This window comes from Acromyrmex echinatior, chromosome 1 (genome assembly GCF_024713525.1).
Source record: "Acromyrmex echinatior isolate Ae372 chromosome 1, ASM2471352v2, whole genome shotgun sequence".
In the NCBI taxonomy this organism is placed as follows: domain Eukaryota; kingdom Metazoa; phylum Arthropoda; class Insecta; order Hymenoptera; family Formicidae; genus Acromyrmex; species Acromyrmex echinatior.
In genome coordinates this window covers 7,196,888-7,216,149 of record NC_141852.1, presented here as the reverse complement: position 1 = coordinate 7,216,149, position 19,262 = coordinate 7,196,888, and the positions used below count along the sequence as shown (strand labels likewise).

At 36.9% G+C, this 19,262-nt stretch overlaps 2 protein-coding genes across 2 annotated transcripts; both read left to right on the top strand.

Annotated features, from left to right (window-relative positions):
* Positions 1 to 1,790: 1,790 nt before the first annotated feature.
* Positions 1,791 to 8,515, top strand: LOC105149730 (tsukushi). Its single transcript, XM_011062344.2, has 6 exons — positions 1,791 to 2,011; positions 2,664 to 2,938; positions 5,956 to 6,215; positions 6,311 to 6,602; positions 6,674 to 6,832; positions 7,434 to 8,515. The coding sequence occupies exons 1-6, from the start codon at positions 1,846 to 1,848 to the stop codon at positions 7,761 to 7,763; spliced, it is 1,482 nt and encodes a 493-aa protein (XP_011060646.1). The 5' UTR covers positions 1,791 to 1,845; the 3' UTR covers positions 7,764 to 8,515.
* Positions 8,516 to 9,816: 1,301 nt separating this feature from the next.
* On the top strand, positions 9,817 to 18,928 carry bsh (brain-specific homeobox). Its single transcript, XM_011062343.2, has 3 exons — positions 9,817 to 11,120; positions 12,185 to 12,422; positions 16,012 to 18,928. The coding sequence occupies exons 1-3, from the start codon at positions 10,773 to 10,775 to the stop codon at positions 16,434 to 16,436; spliced, it is 1,011 nt and encodes a 336-aa protein (XP_011060645.2). The 5' UTR covers positions 9,817 to 10,772; the 3' UTR covers positions 16,437 to 18,928.
* Positions 18,929 to 19,262: the final 334 nt, after the last annotated feature.

Below are 19,262 nucleotides of genomic sequence, written 5' to 3'. Positions count from 1 at the left end.
TATTTTATTTTATTGTTAAAATTTTTATCAGTTCGAACAGGTACTTAAGATGTTATGAACTAACCAGAGAGCTTGTATTAGCGTCGTAAAATATTATTTGAGATAGTCTTGAGATTAAGAATGGACTGTGTATATCGGCTTCAATATCGTTTGTTAAAGTAAAAAAAGAATCCGAGGTCTGCTAAATATTTAAACTATTCATATATGAACTATATAAAACTTTTATATTAAGCAAATTTTAACCTCAAGTTTTTAATCTTTTACTTTCTTGTGAAACTTAAATACTCGATGCTTAAATTTATACTTGTGCATATTATAATTTTGTAAAAACATTTTACAATTTGTAAAACTAAAGTAATTCAAAGATTTTGGTTGCACTGTAATTCATGATAATTATAGCGTCTCCAGTGTCCTTTTAACTGCACAATGTAAAAATAATTAATTAAAATTAAACTACAGTTAAATCTTTTCGATTACAAATGAATTTTTTAATTCAATCAATTGTGTTATGCGCAAATGTAGCTTTCATGGAATAAAATTGCATTAGCGCATAATATATGTGACTAATCGAATTAAAAAACTCGTCTTACATTTGTATGATAAAGTCTTATTATAAAGGGTGCGTTCCGTTTATGTTTACAGCGCTTAATGTAAGCATCATTTGTCCTTGTTTGATATATTTGACAGACAGCAAAAATGAACTGATGTTTACAGTGTATGTATGTTTACAGTGATGATCGTGAAAATGAAACACACTCAAAATGCAAACGATTTATAAGAAAATTGTAGAATTAAAATCATTAATCCGTTAAGTATACGCCGGAATGTTTTGACCTAACTCTAATTCTGATCGTCCAGATAGTACAGAATATTTATGATAAATATTCACAAATATTTATTTTCTATTTATTTTTTAAAAATATATAAATATTTTTTATATATTTTATATAAGCTTTATTTGAAATATTATTAAAATACAAATTAAATATTTTATATAATATTTATATATTATAAATATGTATGTAAATATTTCTAATATAAATTTTATAAATTTTATAAAATGTTTGATGAAAACGTCATCTATTTCATAGAATGCAAACTAGCATCCAGCTGTATGTATTATATGTACATAATAATGTAATAAAACAAATGCTATTTTGCAATTATTACAAGTTTTTTAAAATAGGTATTTTAAAGTTTATAAAGTCATTTATAAAAGAAATATATTTTAACTATACGTGTCCCATTTTTTGACATCTATATTGATCAGATATGCCATAGCCATACTTTAACATTTAGTGTTCATCAAAGTTGTTTCCGTGTGATACAAGCAGCATTGAATGTGCTGCAAATTTAGAATGGGTGTAACCGAACTTAATCTTAATGATCTATGCAATCCAAGATTACAAAAATATTTACAATATATATTTTGATAAATATTTCGCACTTTATAATTATTATGTGCTTGTCTGAGAATGATTAATTATACATGAATGACCATTTGAAAAATTTGTAATCACTAATATTAGTGATATTTCCATAATGATTCTTCATTACTGAGAAATATCTCGTAACACGTAATAACGCAATGGAACGTTGTGTCTGCCGAATGTCGCAATTTAAATCCACAGGCTTAAGATTCTCGAGTGAATCGGCTAACAATTTAAGAGGATTATTAATTCAAGAGAGGGTTATTTCTTGGCTTTTTCTTATCTAGCTCGAACGATGAGTAATTATGACCGATCTTATCTTATCACTATGCTATCACGCATGCAGCGCATCAGATACCGTCAGACCGTATTTTATAGCCGCAAAGGAACTTAGAAAACCGTGAGCTTTTGCGCTATGATGTATCTCCGATTGTCGGTGGCCGTGCTCGTGATAATCCTTCTCGCGAAGTGCGAAAACTCGATCGCAGAAAACGCGACCACGGATTCGAGCACAATTAAAGTGGACCATGCAGAGCCTACTACTATTATAACGAGTATATGTACCGTGTGCTCTTGTGCAGGTAGTGTTGCAGATAGTGATGTTTAGCTCGATCAAAGGCGGGTCGATTCTCGATAACGCGCTCAGCGAAGCTTTTTCTTCATGGAAATTATGGAAATTCATGCGGAAATAACGGTTTTGCTAAGTGTCTGAGAATTTAGCTAGATACAGATCTGAAAACAATTTTATTGAACCAACTAGATAATTATATAAAACGTTCAAGCGATAAGTAATGTCATAAAAAGTTTTGACATTCTAGCAACTACCCAGCAAGTTAATATTATTTGTCATCATTTTGTAGTTAAAGTGACATTTATGTCCATTTATTTATGTTCACCAGTGTCGACTACTTTAATCTTAATTTTTGGTTTGACTCTTTTTTTAATTTTTAGATTTATTAAAATATGAAGGGTAAGTTAAATCAAGATTAAAGTTAATTTATAATTGATGGAAATAAACGTTAATGTCGTCAAAAGATATCTCTAATATCTCTAACATCAAAATGATGAAATAATATGTCAGCTTGCTATCAAGGCAATTTAAGCGTCCTACATAATTATTTTAATAGATCAACAAAATTATTTTTAAATCTGTATTCAGTTAAGTTTTAAATATTTCAGCAAAACCATCCTTTTTTCATGTACGCGCGCTAAGAGCAACACATCCTTTTTCAGATAACTATGTAGACTGCAATAACCGGAACTTGGAGACACACTTCGAGAAAGAACGATGGCTGAACATAACGGCGGTCAAAGTAATCTCGTTCGAACATAATCGCCTAGTGCATGTCACGCCCTTCCCACGGATAGTTGTTGAGAGACTGATTTTGCGAAGAAATCGTATCGCCAGGATAGATAATCATGCTTTCAAAGAGCTTGTTAATCTCACCGAATTAGACCTGAGTGATAACCAGCTCACGTCGCAAATGCTACAGCCGCACATTTTCGAGGTAATCGAAAACGATATCGCGAATTAACGTATTAGTTCGATTAATAGGTGGAGCGAACATGGTCCTTTCTGATTCAACAACGATCGATAAGAGAAATATTTTGATGTTTTACAATTCCAGGCCTGTCGAAAATTTTTCTTAGAATTCTTTATATAGTATTTTAAAATTTGTTCAAGATTTCTGCATAATTTTGTAACTTTTTACAAAATTTAGATCTTTTATATGAATTAGTACATGTACTTTTCAGAAATGCTGAAAAAAATCTATATCTTTTCTAATATTTTTATTTATATGTCAAAATATTTTAAGAATTTTTATTCTATAATTTCCGAAGAAAATTTACAAAATTTACAGAATAAGTTAAAAGTATTTTTGAAAAATCGCTTCATAAATATTATGAAAATTTTTTTCGTCAGAGAGGCATTTAATCTTTTCATTTCTATTACATAGTCATATTAGTGTGTCTCACAGATATAGAATTATAAAATAAAATCTCTTTTGTGCATATTTTTATTCGTGAATTATACATTTGTTTCTTTTAGTCGTAATGATTAAAACTTTTCATATATGTATTTCGATATTTATTTACCATCTTTAACCAATTTTTTTCGTGTTTGAAAAAGTTACGTGAATCAGTGGATTTGCTCATCAAAGATAAAATAATTATTTTTATTATGTAAAAAATGTTAATAAAATAAAAAGATTTTTTATAAAGTTTTTATTATTAAAAAAAGTTTTTAGTACAATATTTTTGAAAGTTTGCAAATTATGATACATGCAATGTAAATAATAAGAAAGTCCTTGAACATTTTTAAAATATCAAAATATTTTTATGAATCATTTATTTGTCGCATAGTATACGCAGACATACAAGTGCTTAGATTATTAATTATTTTAGGAATGAAGAGATTAATCGTAATTTCGAGATATGTAATCTATCAGCGTTTTAAATAGCAATAGCGTTTTGAACAAATTCTCTTGATTTCGTTCCAATTAAATTATTGTCATGATAATCAAATAATTTATTTGGCTTGCGAATAAAATAGAAAATAAAGAGAAAGGGATAAGCTACAAAGAATAATATCTTTCTTGTATAGATAAAACGAATTTATAGAAAATTTATTTTAGAGAATGCCGAATTTTCAACACTCTTATAATTTTTAAAATTAATAGATACGGCAGCAAAAAAACATTTCATGATAAGATTGCTAATTAATAACTCTTGTGGCTTATGATTAACATTATCCTTGCATCACGATAAAATATTTAACTTTCTCTTCAAATAAACTACATTAGAGAACTTTTACTTATACTTTTACATGTAAGAAACTTCCCTAAACCGATCACCTGTTTTTATTTCCCTGCACGGAAGAAACGATTTTCTTATCAAAGTATTTAAATATTTTACTGAATACAAATCTGAAAATAATTATGGTAGACTATCAAAATAATTGAAAAGTTCAACACAAAAACTGTTAAAATTCATTTTTTGGCGAAAATGACGTTTCAAGTGGATTTCGAGGGGATCCTAAACAGTGTTATGAATTGTACATATTTTATATGTACATACATGAATATTATATTCTATGCAAATAAATTTAATTTGTACAATAAAATGATGTAATACTTATAAAGTTATTAATTAGATTTTATTCAAATAATTCATATAATATTTCAAAAACATTAAGCATTTAAAATTGTAATGAGAAAAAATATTTCCTCGCAGCGTTAAAATTTGTTATCCTGCACTAAACACACATTCAATAGGAGAACTTGATAAAAGTATATAAGTTATATTTTATATAAATTGTTTTATAATTAGATATTTATTGAATATTTATTGGCTGTGTGATACAATTTCTTAAAATGAATCATATATTCAGTAATAATATATAATTATAAAAAAAATTTGTATGAAATATAGTTTTCCCCGCCTGTTAAATGCGCATTTAATGCGAGAAAGTATCATCCAAAAAATAATTGTAATGTACTTAAATATAGAAACCAATAAGAAATTGTACTTAGGTATAGGTATAAGTACAAGAAAGAAAGTACCACAATATCTAAGTATTGCACAACACTGATCCTAAAAATAATTAGTCATAATGTATTACATACAGACGATCATGTACGTATCATTGACATATCATTATATACTACTACATTATCTCACGCATATATATACATAAATTTTCGTATAACAATAACGTTTTAATTAAAAGTCCAATTCTAAGAACTTCACGTTGTTTCTTCGTGCAAAGCATTAATCTGTGAACTAATTGGATTTTGTAAATACAGATTGCAGAGCTTTTATATGAAGCAAATGTCATGACATGACAATTCTACAGCGCCACTTTGGACTAAGAAATGATAAAGAAGATCTCAATTTCGAAAGTTTTTGCCATTCTTGGTATAAACTCCACCTCACAAACACATATTAATGCGTATACTTTAATCTTGGAAAAGGATTTTCGAATCTATGAAAAAGAAAAAAATAATTGTCATACAAAAATTATATAGTTTAATCGATATGGTCGTTATATGGTCGGTATAATCGTTAAACATTCCATATTTTTTTATACACATAAAAAACTGCAATAACTTCAATAATTACAATAACTTCGAATAAAATGATATTTATATATTTCAGCGGTTTTCATCAAATATATTTTGTATAATATACTTGGCAAAATTTTTTGTTAATACTGTAATAAGTATTAAAAGCTGACCAAGCTTTACATTGAGCTGTTTAGTTGTATTGAACTTCAAGCTTGTTGATAAAATATCAAACCTTTTTACAATATTTATCACGCTACAAAATTATTTTTAGATCTATATCTAGCTAAATTTTTAGATACTTCAGCATAATTACTCCTTCCGTGGGTTTGCAATCCATATTATTATCAACTTCTTAAGTAACACACAGCTTACAAAGCGCTAAAAAAAGCGCATATAATCGCTTTTTAACGCTTTGCAAGCGTTGCTGTGCTACTTGCGTTTATTTCCGATTGTTTCAGGGGACGTTTTCGCCAGAAGCATACGAGCCTCTGTCGAACCTACAAATTTTGAACCTAGGTAATAACGTACTCCATTGGTTACATCAGAGCATATTCGAACACATTGCCGACCTCAAGGTGCTGAATCTATCCGGAAATCCGTTCGGTGTGTTCGATTATCGTACGTCCATAGCGATTAGTAGTTTGTCGTATTTGGAGGAATTGGATATCAGTTATTGCGAATTGCGAGAACTACTGAATCTTCAGTTCCACAATGCCAAGTAAGGAACCGAAAAGTCTACGATCATATATAATTTTATCTTAATTACGTTATGCATCATTCAAGACGTTTCCTAAAATCTTTCGCTGCTCTTAGACACCTGAAGAAATTGAACCTGACCGGCAACCAGCTCACAGTTCTGCCCAAATCATTGGAAGAGGCAAGAACCTTGGAGTACCTTAGTTTGGATGGCAATCCGATACGCGCTATCGATCGCACGAATGCTTTCCCCAACCTGAAGATGCTGCGAGAGCTCAGTCTACGCGGGATGCTGAATCTGACGGTGATCGGGAACGGCGGATTGTCGGCATTGACTGGCCTGGAGAGTCTCTACATACAGAATTGCTGGAAATTAGGGAGGATCGAAGAGTACGCGATAGCGTTCACGGTATGTCGATAGCCGACGGTAAGCACGTGCCGTCGACGATAACGATGTAATTTGTCGCGCGTTGTCCGCAGACCACCGAGGGCACGATGTGGCCGCCGTTGAAAAAGCTAAACATGGCGTCCAACGATCTCCGGTATCTACCGATGCTACTCGTTGGGAGATGGGACAAGCTCGAGGAATTGCGCCTGACGGGTAACCAGTGGAACTGCGATTGCGATAATCAATATCTGGTAAGTTCCGACAATCGAGCAATGTGCGATCAATCGAGGAAGAGAATAAATGAATACAGATGTTTTGAGAGAAATGTTTTTGCTATTTATGATTATAATTATATGATAAAGTAATTAGGAACTCTCCCAACAAGAACAACAAGTCACGGTAACGTCAAAATGACGTTAAAATGAATCGTAAATGATATTTTGAAATTATTTTGATATTATAACGACTTGTTGTTCTGCTTGAGCTATTTCTATAGTTATATTACTTTATAATGTTAGTAATGATAATTATATTCATATTTCTTAACAAAAAGTTATAATTGTCCAAAAAACGCGATCATATTATACTTATAATTCTATATAAAAAAATATATAGTTGATTCCAGACTATAATAATGTAATTATTTTTGGGGCCATCTATACTTTGTTTATATAGAATATATATATAATTATTAATATTATAGTAATAACTATAAAAATGAAGCTCGTAATTATTCTACCATGAATTATAGTCATAAATACCAAACGCTTTTCTGTAGAAAACCCCTTCGCTCGTGTCGCTCTTTCGTCTCGATTGGGTTGCGTACAGTGATTAATGGCTTATTTCTCACAGATCGGAACTGTATTGCCGGAATATGGCGAGGCACTAATGGGAGAAAACGAGGTCGACGAGCTCACCTGTTCCGCGCCGCCGGAACACGCAGGGAAGAAGCTCGCATCCTTGGCTGATCGACATCTACGCTGCTTGGATCTGTATAACGCGAGACCGGAAAAGGATGCCGCGGTACTCGTAGGAGTGCTGATCGGCCTACTTATCGCGATTCCAATCGGCATGGCCTTCTTCATTCTTTGGCGGCGCGGCTTCTTCTTCTGTGGATCGCAAGGTCCTGGCACCTTCTCCCGTGCCTTCTACAAACGCGCGTCCAATGACGATGACATTTAAACTACACACACACACACACATTATATATATATTAGATGCGCAACTAAGTTCTCGCTGTTATTTTCACGAAAATACTATCAAAATAACAGCGAGAACTTAGTTGCGCACCTAATATATATATGTGTGTGTGTATATATATACATAATTTTTTTACCGCACCAGGAAAGAGCAATTTTACTGAAGTGTCTAAAAATTCAATTAGATACAAATCTAAAAAGAAATTTGTATTGACTATTAAAATAATTATGTAGAGTGCTTAAACATTGACGACAGAGTGTTGCGACAAGTTTTAACATTTCAGCAACCAGATTAAGCGTCCTACATGATACTGATAGTTGAACAAAATTATTTTCAGATCTGTATCTAGCTATTTCTTTGATACTTCAGCAAAATTTTCGTGCAGTCGCTCTTTTTTGGTAAGACTTTGTTCATATTATAAGCAAAACATTGAGAAATAATGAGATACGCAAAAGGATATAATGTGTAAATTGCAGCAGAATCTAGCAAAATCCGTACTATCAGATGGCAATCGAATGTAGGTATCTAGTCTAAGCTTTCACAAATACGCGTAGCGTACCTTTTATACTTATGTTTTGTTAGAACATTACGAAGCGCTGTGTCGGAAGTCGCGCGGGACGAGCTAGATGTATGTACATTTCTTTGTTCGAATAAGCACTTCATTATGAAACGCAGCCCACCGCCGTATGATGTATATTGCATGACTCTCCGCAATAAACAAACTTGAAAATTAATACATGCTACCCGTTTTGCTCTCACGCCTAACGAGTCCCAAGAGGATCCGCGAGTCTCGGCGGAGGATGTTGCCGAGCCGCGCCGAAACCCCGGACGATGGATTTTCGGCTTTGCGAGCAGAGCTGCCGGAGGGCGGCTCTCATTCTCTCTCATTCTCTCTCCCTCCGTCTCTCTCTCTCTCTTTCTCTCGGCGCAAATGCGTGGAGGGTGCGAGGGATGGAGGACGAGGGTTGTGCGCGACGCCGAGCGACGCCGGGCGACGCCGAGCGATGTGCAGCGGGCGGACGCACACGGACGGATGGACACGCGCCGGTAACGCAATTACCGTGACGTTAATTTACTCAATAATCGCAGAAGCAACCCCGTCTAAATGTCGGCACGCGTCCCTCGACCCTAATCATAGCCGGCCGTCGTCACGCCTGCGGAAAGAGAGATATCGTCGAGATATGCGAAAAACCGAGATTCGAGAGATTAACGATAATTAAGACCGTTAAAGTGTAAGATTTCTCTCATCTCTTTCCTCTCTCTCTCTCTCTCTCTCTCTCTCTCTCTCTTCTTCCTTTTCTTAAGATGTTCATGCTATCTTATCTTCAATATGGGAAACAAAAAGTGTTATGTTTATCTCACCAAACAATTTTCTAGAATGAGTCCAACGTCCATCTCTAATCTTTAACTCCTTCTAATTCATTATACACATTTTCGGACCTTGCACTACGTGTTTATCGTTCAGGTACAAAGATATATATGACATAGTCATATCTCGTCAAACGCCACGCGATTGTACCGCCATTTGGAAAGCGCCCCGTATACACGAGCCGCTAAGTAATTTAATCCCACGTTTCGGCTCGTCCTCTCTCGTCCAAGATTCAATACCGATACAGCTTGTCGTTGAGTGGAGTATCGCGCGTCGTACGAGGAACCTGAGGCTATGTTTCGATGAGGGATGCGGGAGTTAAACCGAAGCGTTGCGATGCGTAACGATGATATACGTCGAAAAAAACGATCGGTTTCGGTCGTCCTCTCGAGTATATCGACACTTTCGACACGATGGAGCCTTATCTACAAGATAAAGAGACGGAGAGGAGAGAAATGGTTTGAAATACTCTTACCATTGAGAAATCGTCGCGCGTTGCGCACGTATAACGGATGGCCACGCCGAGGCAGGCAAGCCGGGCAAGCGCGAGGGGATTTTCGTAACGTACTCTTACATATACATGCTTGCACTTTGTATTATTATATCTACGTGCGAGAGCGCGAGAGAATGGAGAGAAATCGCGAATGCCGAATACAGAAGGATCGGAGTCCCTCCTGCCCTTCCGCGCCCTCCGGCCGCGGCCGCCTCCTCAGCGCGGGATGTACGTCGTTGGATTCACGAATACCCGAGCGCGTGTCCATGGAAACGAGTGGCCGAGACCCGCCCCTGGGATCGTCGCGGAACCAACCCGGGCGACGGTGAGCGTCGCGACGCCGGCCAATGCGGGACGTCAGGCCGGCCTCGAAACTCGGATACATTCGGATCCAAGCGTTACCCTTCCACGTACGTTACGAGCTACCGCGGTACGCCAACTAGCAGGAGGGGCCGCCGATCATCGCCGTTGCGGGGGGTTGAACGTTGAATCACCCTGATACGCGCTTACCGATACGCGCCTCGCTACGATGTCTCGATCGACGACGGTGAAAGACAGTGAGCGACAGACGGCGTCTCGCGCGATTCATACTTGATCCATGGCACGATCCGCGACCATCATTCATCAATCACAATTCCGTCGGGGAATAAACTCGTGGAACGTACGATGTCCGATTAGTTGAAACCAGGTCGGGCTAAAGTGATCACCGACTCCGCCGAGGGTGTCGCTGATACGCACTTCGGGAGAAAAGTGATCAGTTTCGAGAGTGATTCATTCATCTTCCCGCGAGGGAAGAATATACGGAGGTTGAATAAACGTTCGATTAAGAAGTTAACTTATGAGATTTGGAGCCAGTTCTCTCTCCCTTTATTGAGAGAGAGTTTAAAAAAAAAGAAGAACCGGCATCGGTATTTAAACACCCAAACACAGTTCGTTGAATCTCTAACCCTGGCCGTCTCTTTTGGCACGAGAAACTGTGTTCGTGTCTCGGATCGTCGCGGCTGGCAAGGATCTCCCTTCGATTTCGCGACCTTGGCGTCGCGCCAAGACACCCGGGCGAGAATGTAACCGCGACGATCGAGGCATGTACGCGTCGTCGTAGCCGCAACGTTGCGTCGAACGAGAAAAGATGCAGTCGACCTGCCAGCAGCAACAAGCTCAGCCAGGCCAAAACGGAACTTCCGCCAGCAGGACATCGTTCCTCATCGAGGATATCCTTAGCCGCGGCACCGTCACTCCGCACGCCCATCATCATCAGCTGCACCATCAACACTTGACGTCGACCTCCGGCCACGGGCAACACCATCAGTATCAGCAGTTCGCCAGTTTGCTACCCGGTTATCCCGCGGCACCACCCGCTGCGGCGGCCTTCTTCTTGGGTCCGCTCTTCGGTAGCGCTGGCATGGGGGTCGGTGTGGTGCCAGGGGTCGGGGAACTAGCAGCTCTTAAACATTGCCGACGACGAAAGGCTCGGACTGTGAGTACATCCTCGATATTCCCTTCACTCACCCCGTTGACGCGAGCCGACGCGTCTGCATCTAAAGTGGAAATTTCGAGACGCGAGTCGCGCCTATGAAAAGAACAGTTTTGCTAAAATACCTGAAAATTTATAAGCTACATACAGATGGAAAAATAATTTTGTTGGATTATTAAAATGATTATATAAAATGCTCAAGCTGGTTGCTAAAATATTAAAACTTTTTTCACTATTGCTCATTACGTTTGAGCGTTGTACATAATAATTTTGATAGTCTAACGAGATTATTTTCAAATCTGTATATCTAGTTTTTAAAATTTTTAAATACTTCAATAAAATCGTTCTTCCCATGCGCGAATAACACTTTGTATTCGCAAACTGTAAACGTCAAGTAAATTTTTTACACGAAACAGAAAACAAATTTTTCCAAATTATCTAAAAATTTAGGCACCTAAATACAGATTTGAAGATAATTTTGTCCGTGATAATTTCATGTAATTCAAGCATAACGAGTAATAATACTGCAAATTATTGTCAAATGTTTTAATATTGTAATACCAGCTTGAATAACATGAAATTATGACGGACAAAATTATCTAAAAATTTAGGCACCTAAATACAGATTTGAAGATAATTTTGTCCATCATAATTTCATGTAATTCAAGCATAACGAGCAATAATACTGCAAAATATTGTCAAATGTTTTAATATTGTAATACCAGCTTGAATAATTATTTTAATGATTCTAATAAAATTATTTTTAGATCTGTATCTCGCTAAATCAGATACTTTAAACGCAAAACTCTTCTTTACGAATCAAAATCGTCGATTATTACAATCAATCAGAGACGAAACGTAAATCAAGCTCGTGTAAATCTTACGTGCAACTATTTACAACATGAGGCATAATATCTGACGTTACCGGATAAAACAATTCTTAGTTTGTTCATTTCTCTCCCTTCTTGTCGTTCTAGTTACTTTTTTATTTATATTTTTTTTTTCTTTTCCCTCCACTTATCTCTCACGATTGTAGGAGGTAAGAGTTTGGTTCCTTACGGCTTCAGGTATTCAGCGATCAGCAGCTAGCGGGTCTAGAAGCGAGGTTCGAGGTACAGAGATATCTGAGCACGCCCGAGAGAGTAGAACTGGCGGCGGCATTGCACTTGTCGGAGACCCAAGTGAAAACATGGTTCCAAAATCGACGGATGAAGCACAAGAAGCAGCTGAGGAAGCTAAACACAACTGGCGGCAGCAACAATTCCAATTCAGGCCAGCAATCGATATCCGTAACGTCGCCCGCTGGTGAGTGAAGTCCATTTCATTTCTCCACGTTCGCCGCTTTTGCTTCGATGGATGGAAAAATGTAAATCGGTTCCGTTGCGTTATATACGCTGCGACGTCACGAGCGTGATTTTCGAGGGAGAGAGAACGTATCTGGAACGGCTGTAACGAGGCGTTTACGGGGGCGCTATTGAACGATAATGCTTAAAGGACATCGCAATCTACGGCATCTACGGAATTTCGCATCGAGTAGCATCCGCAACGCGTAACTTAATTACCGACAAATTAAATGCGCGTATCGACTTTTCGATAAACAGCTGCGAGCAGTATTCCCGCGCCGCGAGCTAATTAACTTGGATTAATGACGCCGTGTCCTAGATAAGCGGGAAACTCATGAATGGCTGTGCGACGTGCCGTTACGAATAGAAAAACATTATACGCGTACCTAGATCTAGGTTAAACTTGGATAAGACTGCCATCTTCATGATATAACACTGTTCGTTAAAGATGACAAAATTTAAGTATACTTTTTGCATTTTAAGGTGGCCATTTTACCCAATTTTATCCTTAAAAAATAGGGGGCGAATTCGCAAGTAGATTCTGATCAGATACAATCTCTTTGGAATGTATGTGTGGTACAATAATGGCACGTGTATTTGTGTAATAGGTAGGTACGGACACACACATATGAAAATTTTCATAAAGTTAAACAAACTGTTTTCGCAATCGCAAGTCAATACACCGGCACGACGCGGAGATTAATCGGCTATAGTTATCGGTTATCTGGCCGAAGCGGAGAGCGCGGGACGACGCGTTATAACGTCGGTTGTCGTTAAATACTTCCCTGTTGTCACGGTAATGGGCGATATCTGTATAATGCAACCAAAATACCGCTGACAATAAATTACGCAAGTTCGGCGTAACTAGCCAGACCGTAACCGTGATTACGTTGCGAGGAACTATAATCATTATAACGGTATCTACGTAATGGTTTGCATTCCGTCGTAGATATATTACCATAATATCGTTCGCCGGTGACGTCGCATTTACAGATGTTCATTACATTAATTTCCTAATAGGAAAACTCGCCACGGTGATGTCGTTGCCTTCATTTATTCGTTATTTTCTGTTTTTCGATAACGTGCCGGATGTCACGTTAATTTCCTTAAAGAAAATTCACGATGGTATTTTTTCGTTTTCGATAATGTGCTTGGACGTTACGTTAATGTCCTAGAAAAAAAATTGTTGTAATGGCGTCTCGTTGCCACGAGCGATTTATGTATTGTTTTACCTTTTTTAATAAAAAGAGTGTATATTGTTTTAATTTCCTAGATGAAAGTTTGATAGTGTCGTTGCTTCAAACAACTTACATGTTATTCTTTATTTTCGATAACATAACGTGTGTTATATTAATTTTCTAGTGGAAAATTCGCGGTAGCGTCGTTGCGTCGAGCAATTTCCTTCGTTAAAATGGGACGCGTATTATATTAATTTCTTAAAAGAAAATTCGCCGTAATGTCACTATCTCGAACGATTTACATGTATTATTTTCCATTCTCGATAACGCTTATATTAAATTATATTAACATCTTAGAAGAAAATTTATCGCGGTAGTGTCGTTATCTCAAGCGGTTTACGTGTTATACATTTTTCCGTTTTCAATAACATATAAAACAAATTCTTTTTCGCGAATACGCTCATCGGACCATCCCGGTATTCCCGGTACGACGTACGAATATAAAAGCGATCGTTTAACGAGACGGCGGGAGACATTTCGAGCGATTTAAATAGTTTGGTCCATAGCGTTCGCATCCTATATGTCAAGTCGTTCGTCTTCGGTAGACAAGATGGCTTCGTTCGGTAGGAAGGGCTAACCGAGTTACATAGACGTCTCCTTGGCAGCAACCAAGAAGGAGGTATCGAGAGGAGGGTGAGTAGGGTGGAGGGCACACAGAAGACGGAGACGGAGACCGCCTCAACGTCTTTAGACTCGAGCGAGCTACGTAAGGAACCCCGTAAGGAAGCGCGACGGGGAGATATTCGTTCCCTCCTTCGATGCCTCTCTTTCGCCGTCCCGTTTCGACTCCCGCTCACACCCGCTTACGTCTCTCGGCGAGAGAATTGCTCAATTACCCGCTAAGTGCTCGGTCAGACCTATATTCTCGATTGTGCTCGCCGCTAAGGGCTACCATAGGCCGTAGCGGCGCGTGCCATGATTCCGACTTTTATTCAAATATAGGGAAACGCAAAAACGGTATTCCGTCCTGTATTGTCGCGAAAATATTTGCGGCACGATAATGCAGACTGACAATGAAAGCGAATGTAAAGAGAATTCGTTACAACAATTACGTCCCGCTTGCAAACGTTGGATACGACTTGTAGTGCTGCTCCGACAATCTCATCGCGATTCAACGGAAATATTGAACTTCCGGAGTAGAGATGTGCGGAGAAGCATAGATTATCGATATTTCTTATCAATATGAAATACGTAATATCGATACGGCAATATATTGATTGGAAATGATTCGATATTTGGAAATATCATCATCTTTTTTGCATGTTTTATTATATAGAGACGTGCGGAGAACATAAACTTTTGATTTAAACAAATTTTTTTTTTAATTACTAGGTAAATTCACTAATTTATCAATAAAATTATAAATATTTTAGTAAATTTATGTATAAAATGGGAATGAGAAACAGATTGATGAGAATAAAAAATAATGCATTTATATATTTTATACAATACATATATTTGTCATTTTATACAAAATACATACAAGTCTATCAACTAACAAAGATAATGTGAAACATAAAATTTCTTCTTTTTAATTTTATTCATGATGGCGTTGATCGCGATGTCGCAAACTGTCCCCGAATTGACTATCCTTGTTATAGTTTATGCGATTAATTTTGGAAATATAATTTTTTTATCGACTCAATTGATATCTACGTTCCGATATGCTACGATGCGGACTAAAAGTTTCGATGCAAATATCAAATATCAAAAAGAGTAATGATATGATATTTCAAAATATCGATTATATCGGAATTATTCCTATTCCGGAGCTGACTCCAAAATCTGTAATACAGTTACTCTGCAAGATCCATTTAATTTATGTTAATTAAAAAATATTAATTAATTTCAAGAAAATGAGGACAAATCTGAATACTAAGTATATTTAGTATCAAAACTGCCGATGGTGGTTCCGCCATTTTGACTCCGTTAATCATTTCCCTTTTTTCTTTTTTGCATCAAATATACAGAACATAGAAAATGTAATATAAATAATTCTAATAATAAAAAAAAACTTTTCAAAAATAAGGATAGGAAATTAACCGATATCTTCGGCAATTCTAGCGAAATATACCATCGGCGGTTCTAGTATTAAACAAGCATATAATCCAAATTTGCAGCTACGTGACATAAGAAAATTATAAGAGAATTATAAGAGAATGATTTGATATTGTTGACACAAAGAGTGGACGAAATAGACCCACCGGAGTGGCTCTCTCAGCTCCGGAGGGATACAATTGAGTGGGTCCAATAGACCACGTACTTACGTCATATCCGGAGGACTAATCGACGATTGTTTGGTGATGTTGACAGAACGTCCGGTAGACTTTTCGCTGAGTGGCGGCCGCGAGTCGCGCGCGAGCAGTGACGCGCCCGCGGACTCCGACGACGAGGACGATGACGAGATCGACGTGCTGGGTGATGAAACACCGTCGCCGACGCCAACACCAACGGCGACGCCGACTCCGATGCCGGCGCCGGCGCCGACGCCTACGCCGGCCCCAACGCCGACCTTGACGTCGACGTCGACGGTTTCGACCCCGACGTCGACGCGTACCGGCACTCTGCCGTCTCTCCCAAGACGCGGCACGCCACCGAGGATCCTCCACACGGCGATTCATCCGCACTCGCATTCGCATTCTCACCCCCATTCGCATCCACATCCGCATCCACATCCGCATACGGTCAGCCTTCACCATCAGCACGGCCAGCATTCCGCCCAACGTCAGCATCGCTGAGACGCGTTGCGACGTCATCGCTTGTCTTTTATCAGAATCACGGCAGCCACGCGTAGAAAAGAATGGATGATCTTTGTCTCTCCGTGGTTACTGGATTACCATCCCCGCCGGTATCCCCGCGACGACCGGATCCATCGAGAATTTACCTTAGGCTAAAACTCGCCGCATAACGGAGAACACGGAATTCGGCAGAGATTGTCTCCGCTCGAAGGACCGAGAGGAGAGAAACCAACGGTCTTCGTGCAAGTTTTTAACTGCGGTATTTACTTACCTGTCACTGAAATAATTCGCGCTATTCAACGCAGAACGATATCGTTGCTGGAGCGTCGCTGGATTTTTCCCGCTTGCGTAACGTAATAAATAGAGGAAAAAGAAAAAAGTAAACGAAAGGAATGGAATTTTTGCCGGTTCCGAAATCTCTACTTTTTATAGTGAAATACGGTATTTGGTCTGTTGTTACTTTTTATAGTCAACTGTGTAAAAAATATAGGCCGTGGTTTTCGTTGAGAATTAAACTGTCATGCTCTGACGCGATGATGTGTATACTTCTGTTTCTCCTCGATTTATCTTTTCCCAGGCAGTTTTCTGAAACTTTGAGTGCTATACGTGATATACTTTTTGGAGGCGAGAAAGAGAGAGAAAAATGTTGAAATTCAAATGTTTTGAATCGGAAGGACGCGCGAGTTATGTCCATTTCTACCGATGTAGATTAACTTTAATCTCGGTTTATAACTTACTCTTTATCTTTTCCTAATGTCCGTTTCTATCAATGTAGCTTAATTTTAATCTCGAGTTAACTAACTTTTCATCTTTTTTCTAGTTCTAATGCCCAATTTTTTTTCAGATAATTTTATCCAGATTTCTCCCAAATTACAATAGAGATCTCCTGGATGACATTATTCGCAACTTATCTGAAAGTGAAGAAATTGGGTATAAGAATTAAAGATTAAATTGAACCGAAATTAAAGTTAATCTATCAATCCTATTTAAAATTATACCCGTTTTCAGCAATGTAGATAAACTTTAATTTCGTTCCAACTTACTCTTTTCTAACTCTTAGAATTAGAAAAATAAAGAGTAAATTAAAGCGAGCTTTAACTTAAGTTAAAGGTAGTCTACATTAGCAGAAATGGACATTTCTATCAGTGTAATTAAATTAATTTAATAAATTAATTTTAATCTCGATTTAACTTATTCTTTACCTTTTTCTAATTCTATTTAAAATGTATTATGCCCGTTTGTACTCTAATGTAGATAAACTTTAATCTCAGTTCAATTTATTCTTCATCTTTTTTTATATTCAAATTGGAAAAGAATTGGAAAAAGATTAAGAACAAATTGAATTCAAAATTAAAGTTAATCTACATAAGATAAGAACGGGGATTGGTAAAAGATAAAGAGTTGTGTGAGTTAAACCGAGATTAAAATTAATTAGTAGAAATAAACATTAGGATGTTGCCTCTCGATAACGACGTTTTACGGGTCGCGTGGCGCGCATCGACATTGACATTTAATTGCGTCGCGGAGTCTCTTTACGCGATCGTTTCGTTAATGATCGGCGCGACATTTCGATGCTTATAACTTGGAGACATTTTCGCAAAAGTTAATGAGGCATCAAGTCGACAACGGGAGGGATGGAATAATCGCGAGATCCGCTTCGTTAACGCGTTGACTACCATCACTATAAAGTATCTACTGTCCATATTAGACTAGAAATTAAAATTGAGATTGAGATTGAATTTGATCGATCAAAACAAAGTTTATTAAACATAATGATTTTCTTTCTTCTCATTGGTTAACCCATAAATGACACCTAGATGTGAATTCGCACCAGGAAAATTTTCAACTTGTGCATTTGACAAAATTAGTTTTGCTTTTTGAATGAATAACATTTTATTTTTCGAAAATTCAATATTACCAATCTCTCGATTGGTTAGAAAATTTTACATTGAAAAACAAGTTTTTAATTTAGATTTAAAATAGAAGATATAAAATATTAAAAACACCTGAATTCGCACTCAAGTGTCATTTACAGGTGTGAATGTGTTTTTTAAGAAAGCTTCAAAGGAAGGTGTCTTTTATGGATTAAAATTCAATCTCAATCTTAATCTCATTCGATAAAATGTATCCAATTTGCTGAGAGGACGTGTTAACTCAGGAACCTTTTTTTTTGCGTAAATGATCATCTAGGATGTTTTTTTTATACTTCAATTAAAAATTACTATTAATCGCACATTACATATTATCAATTGTTCTATAATTTATTATAATATTTGAAATTATTATATACATTCTAGGCTAAAAGTGTGAAAGCACTTTTTAAAAAAATTGACATTTGTGGGATCACTTATTCGAATGTATTTTTTTATAATAATTTTTTAAATAACTGTTACTTGAAGAATTATTGTTAAAAAGTACATTATTTGAATGTTTGAATAAGTAACTTGAAAAATGCTAATTAAAAAAAAATATTTCCAAACTTTTGGCTAAAAGTGTACATATAAATTTATTTAATATTTTCTAAGCAACGTAAGGAGAAATAAAAAAAATAGGTATAAATTTTGAATGAAAAGTAGAGAAAACTACTTTGGGCTTTCGGGCTTTATTTTCTTCCGAGATGTAATCATTCCAGATAACTTTCTCGGATTAGATATGACCCGTAATTACGACGATCGAGCACGGATTAACTGGTGATTTCGCGTGATTGCGAAACAATCGCGGGATTTTTGCTACCTGTTGCAATGACATTAGATCGGCAAGATCGGCAAGTGGCTGTTAAGAAAAGAGACGATATTACGTGGAACGGTAGAGATTTTCCAACGAGCG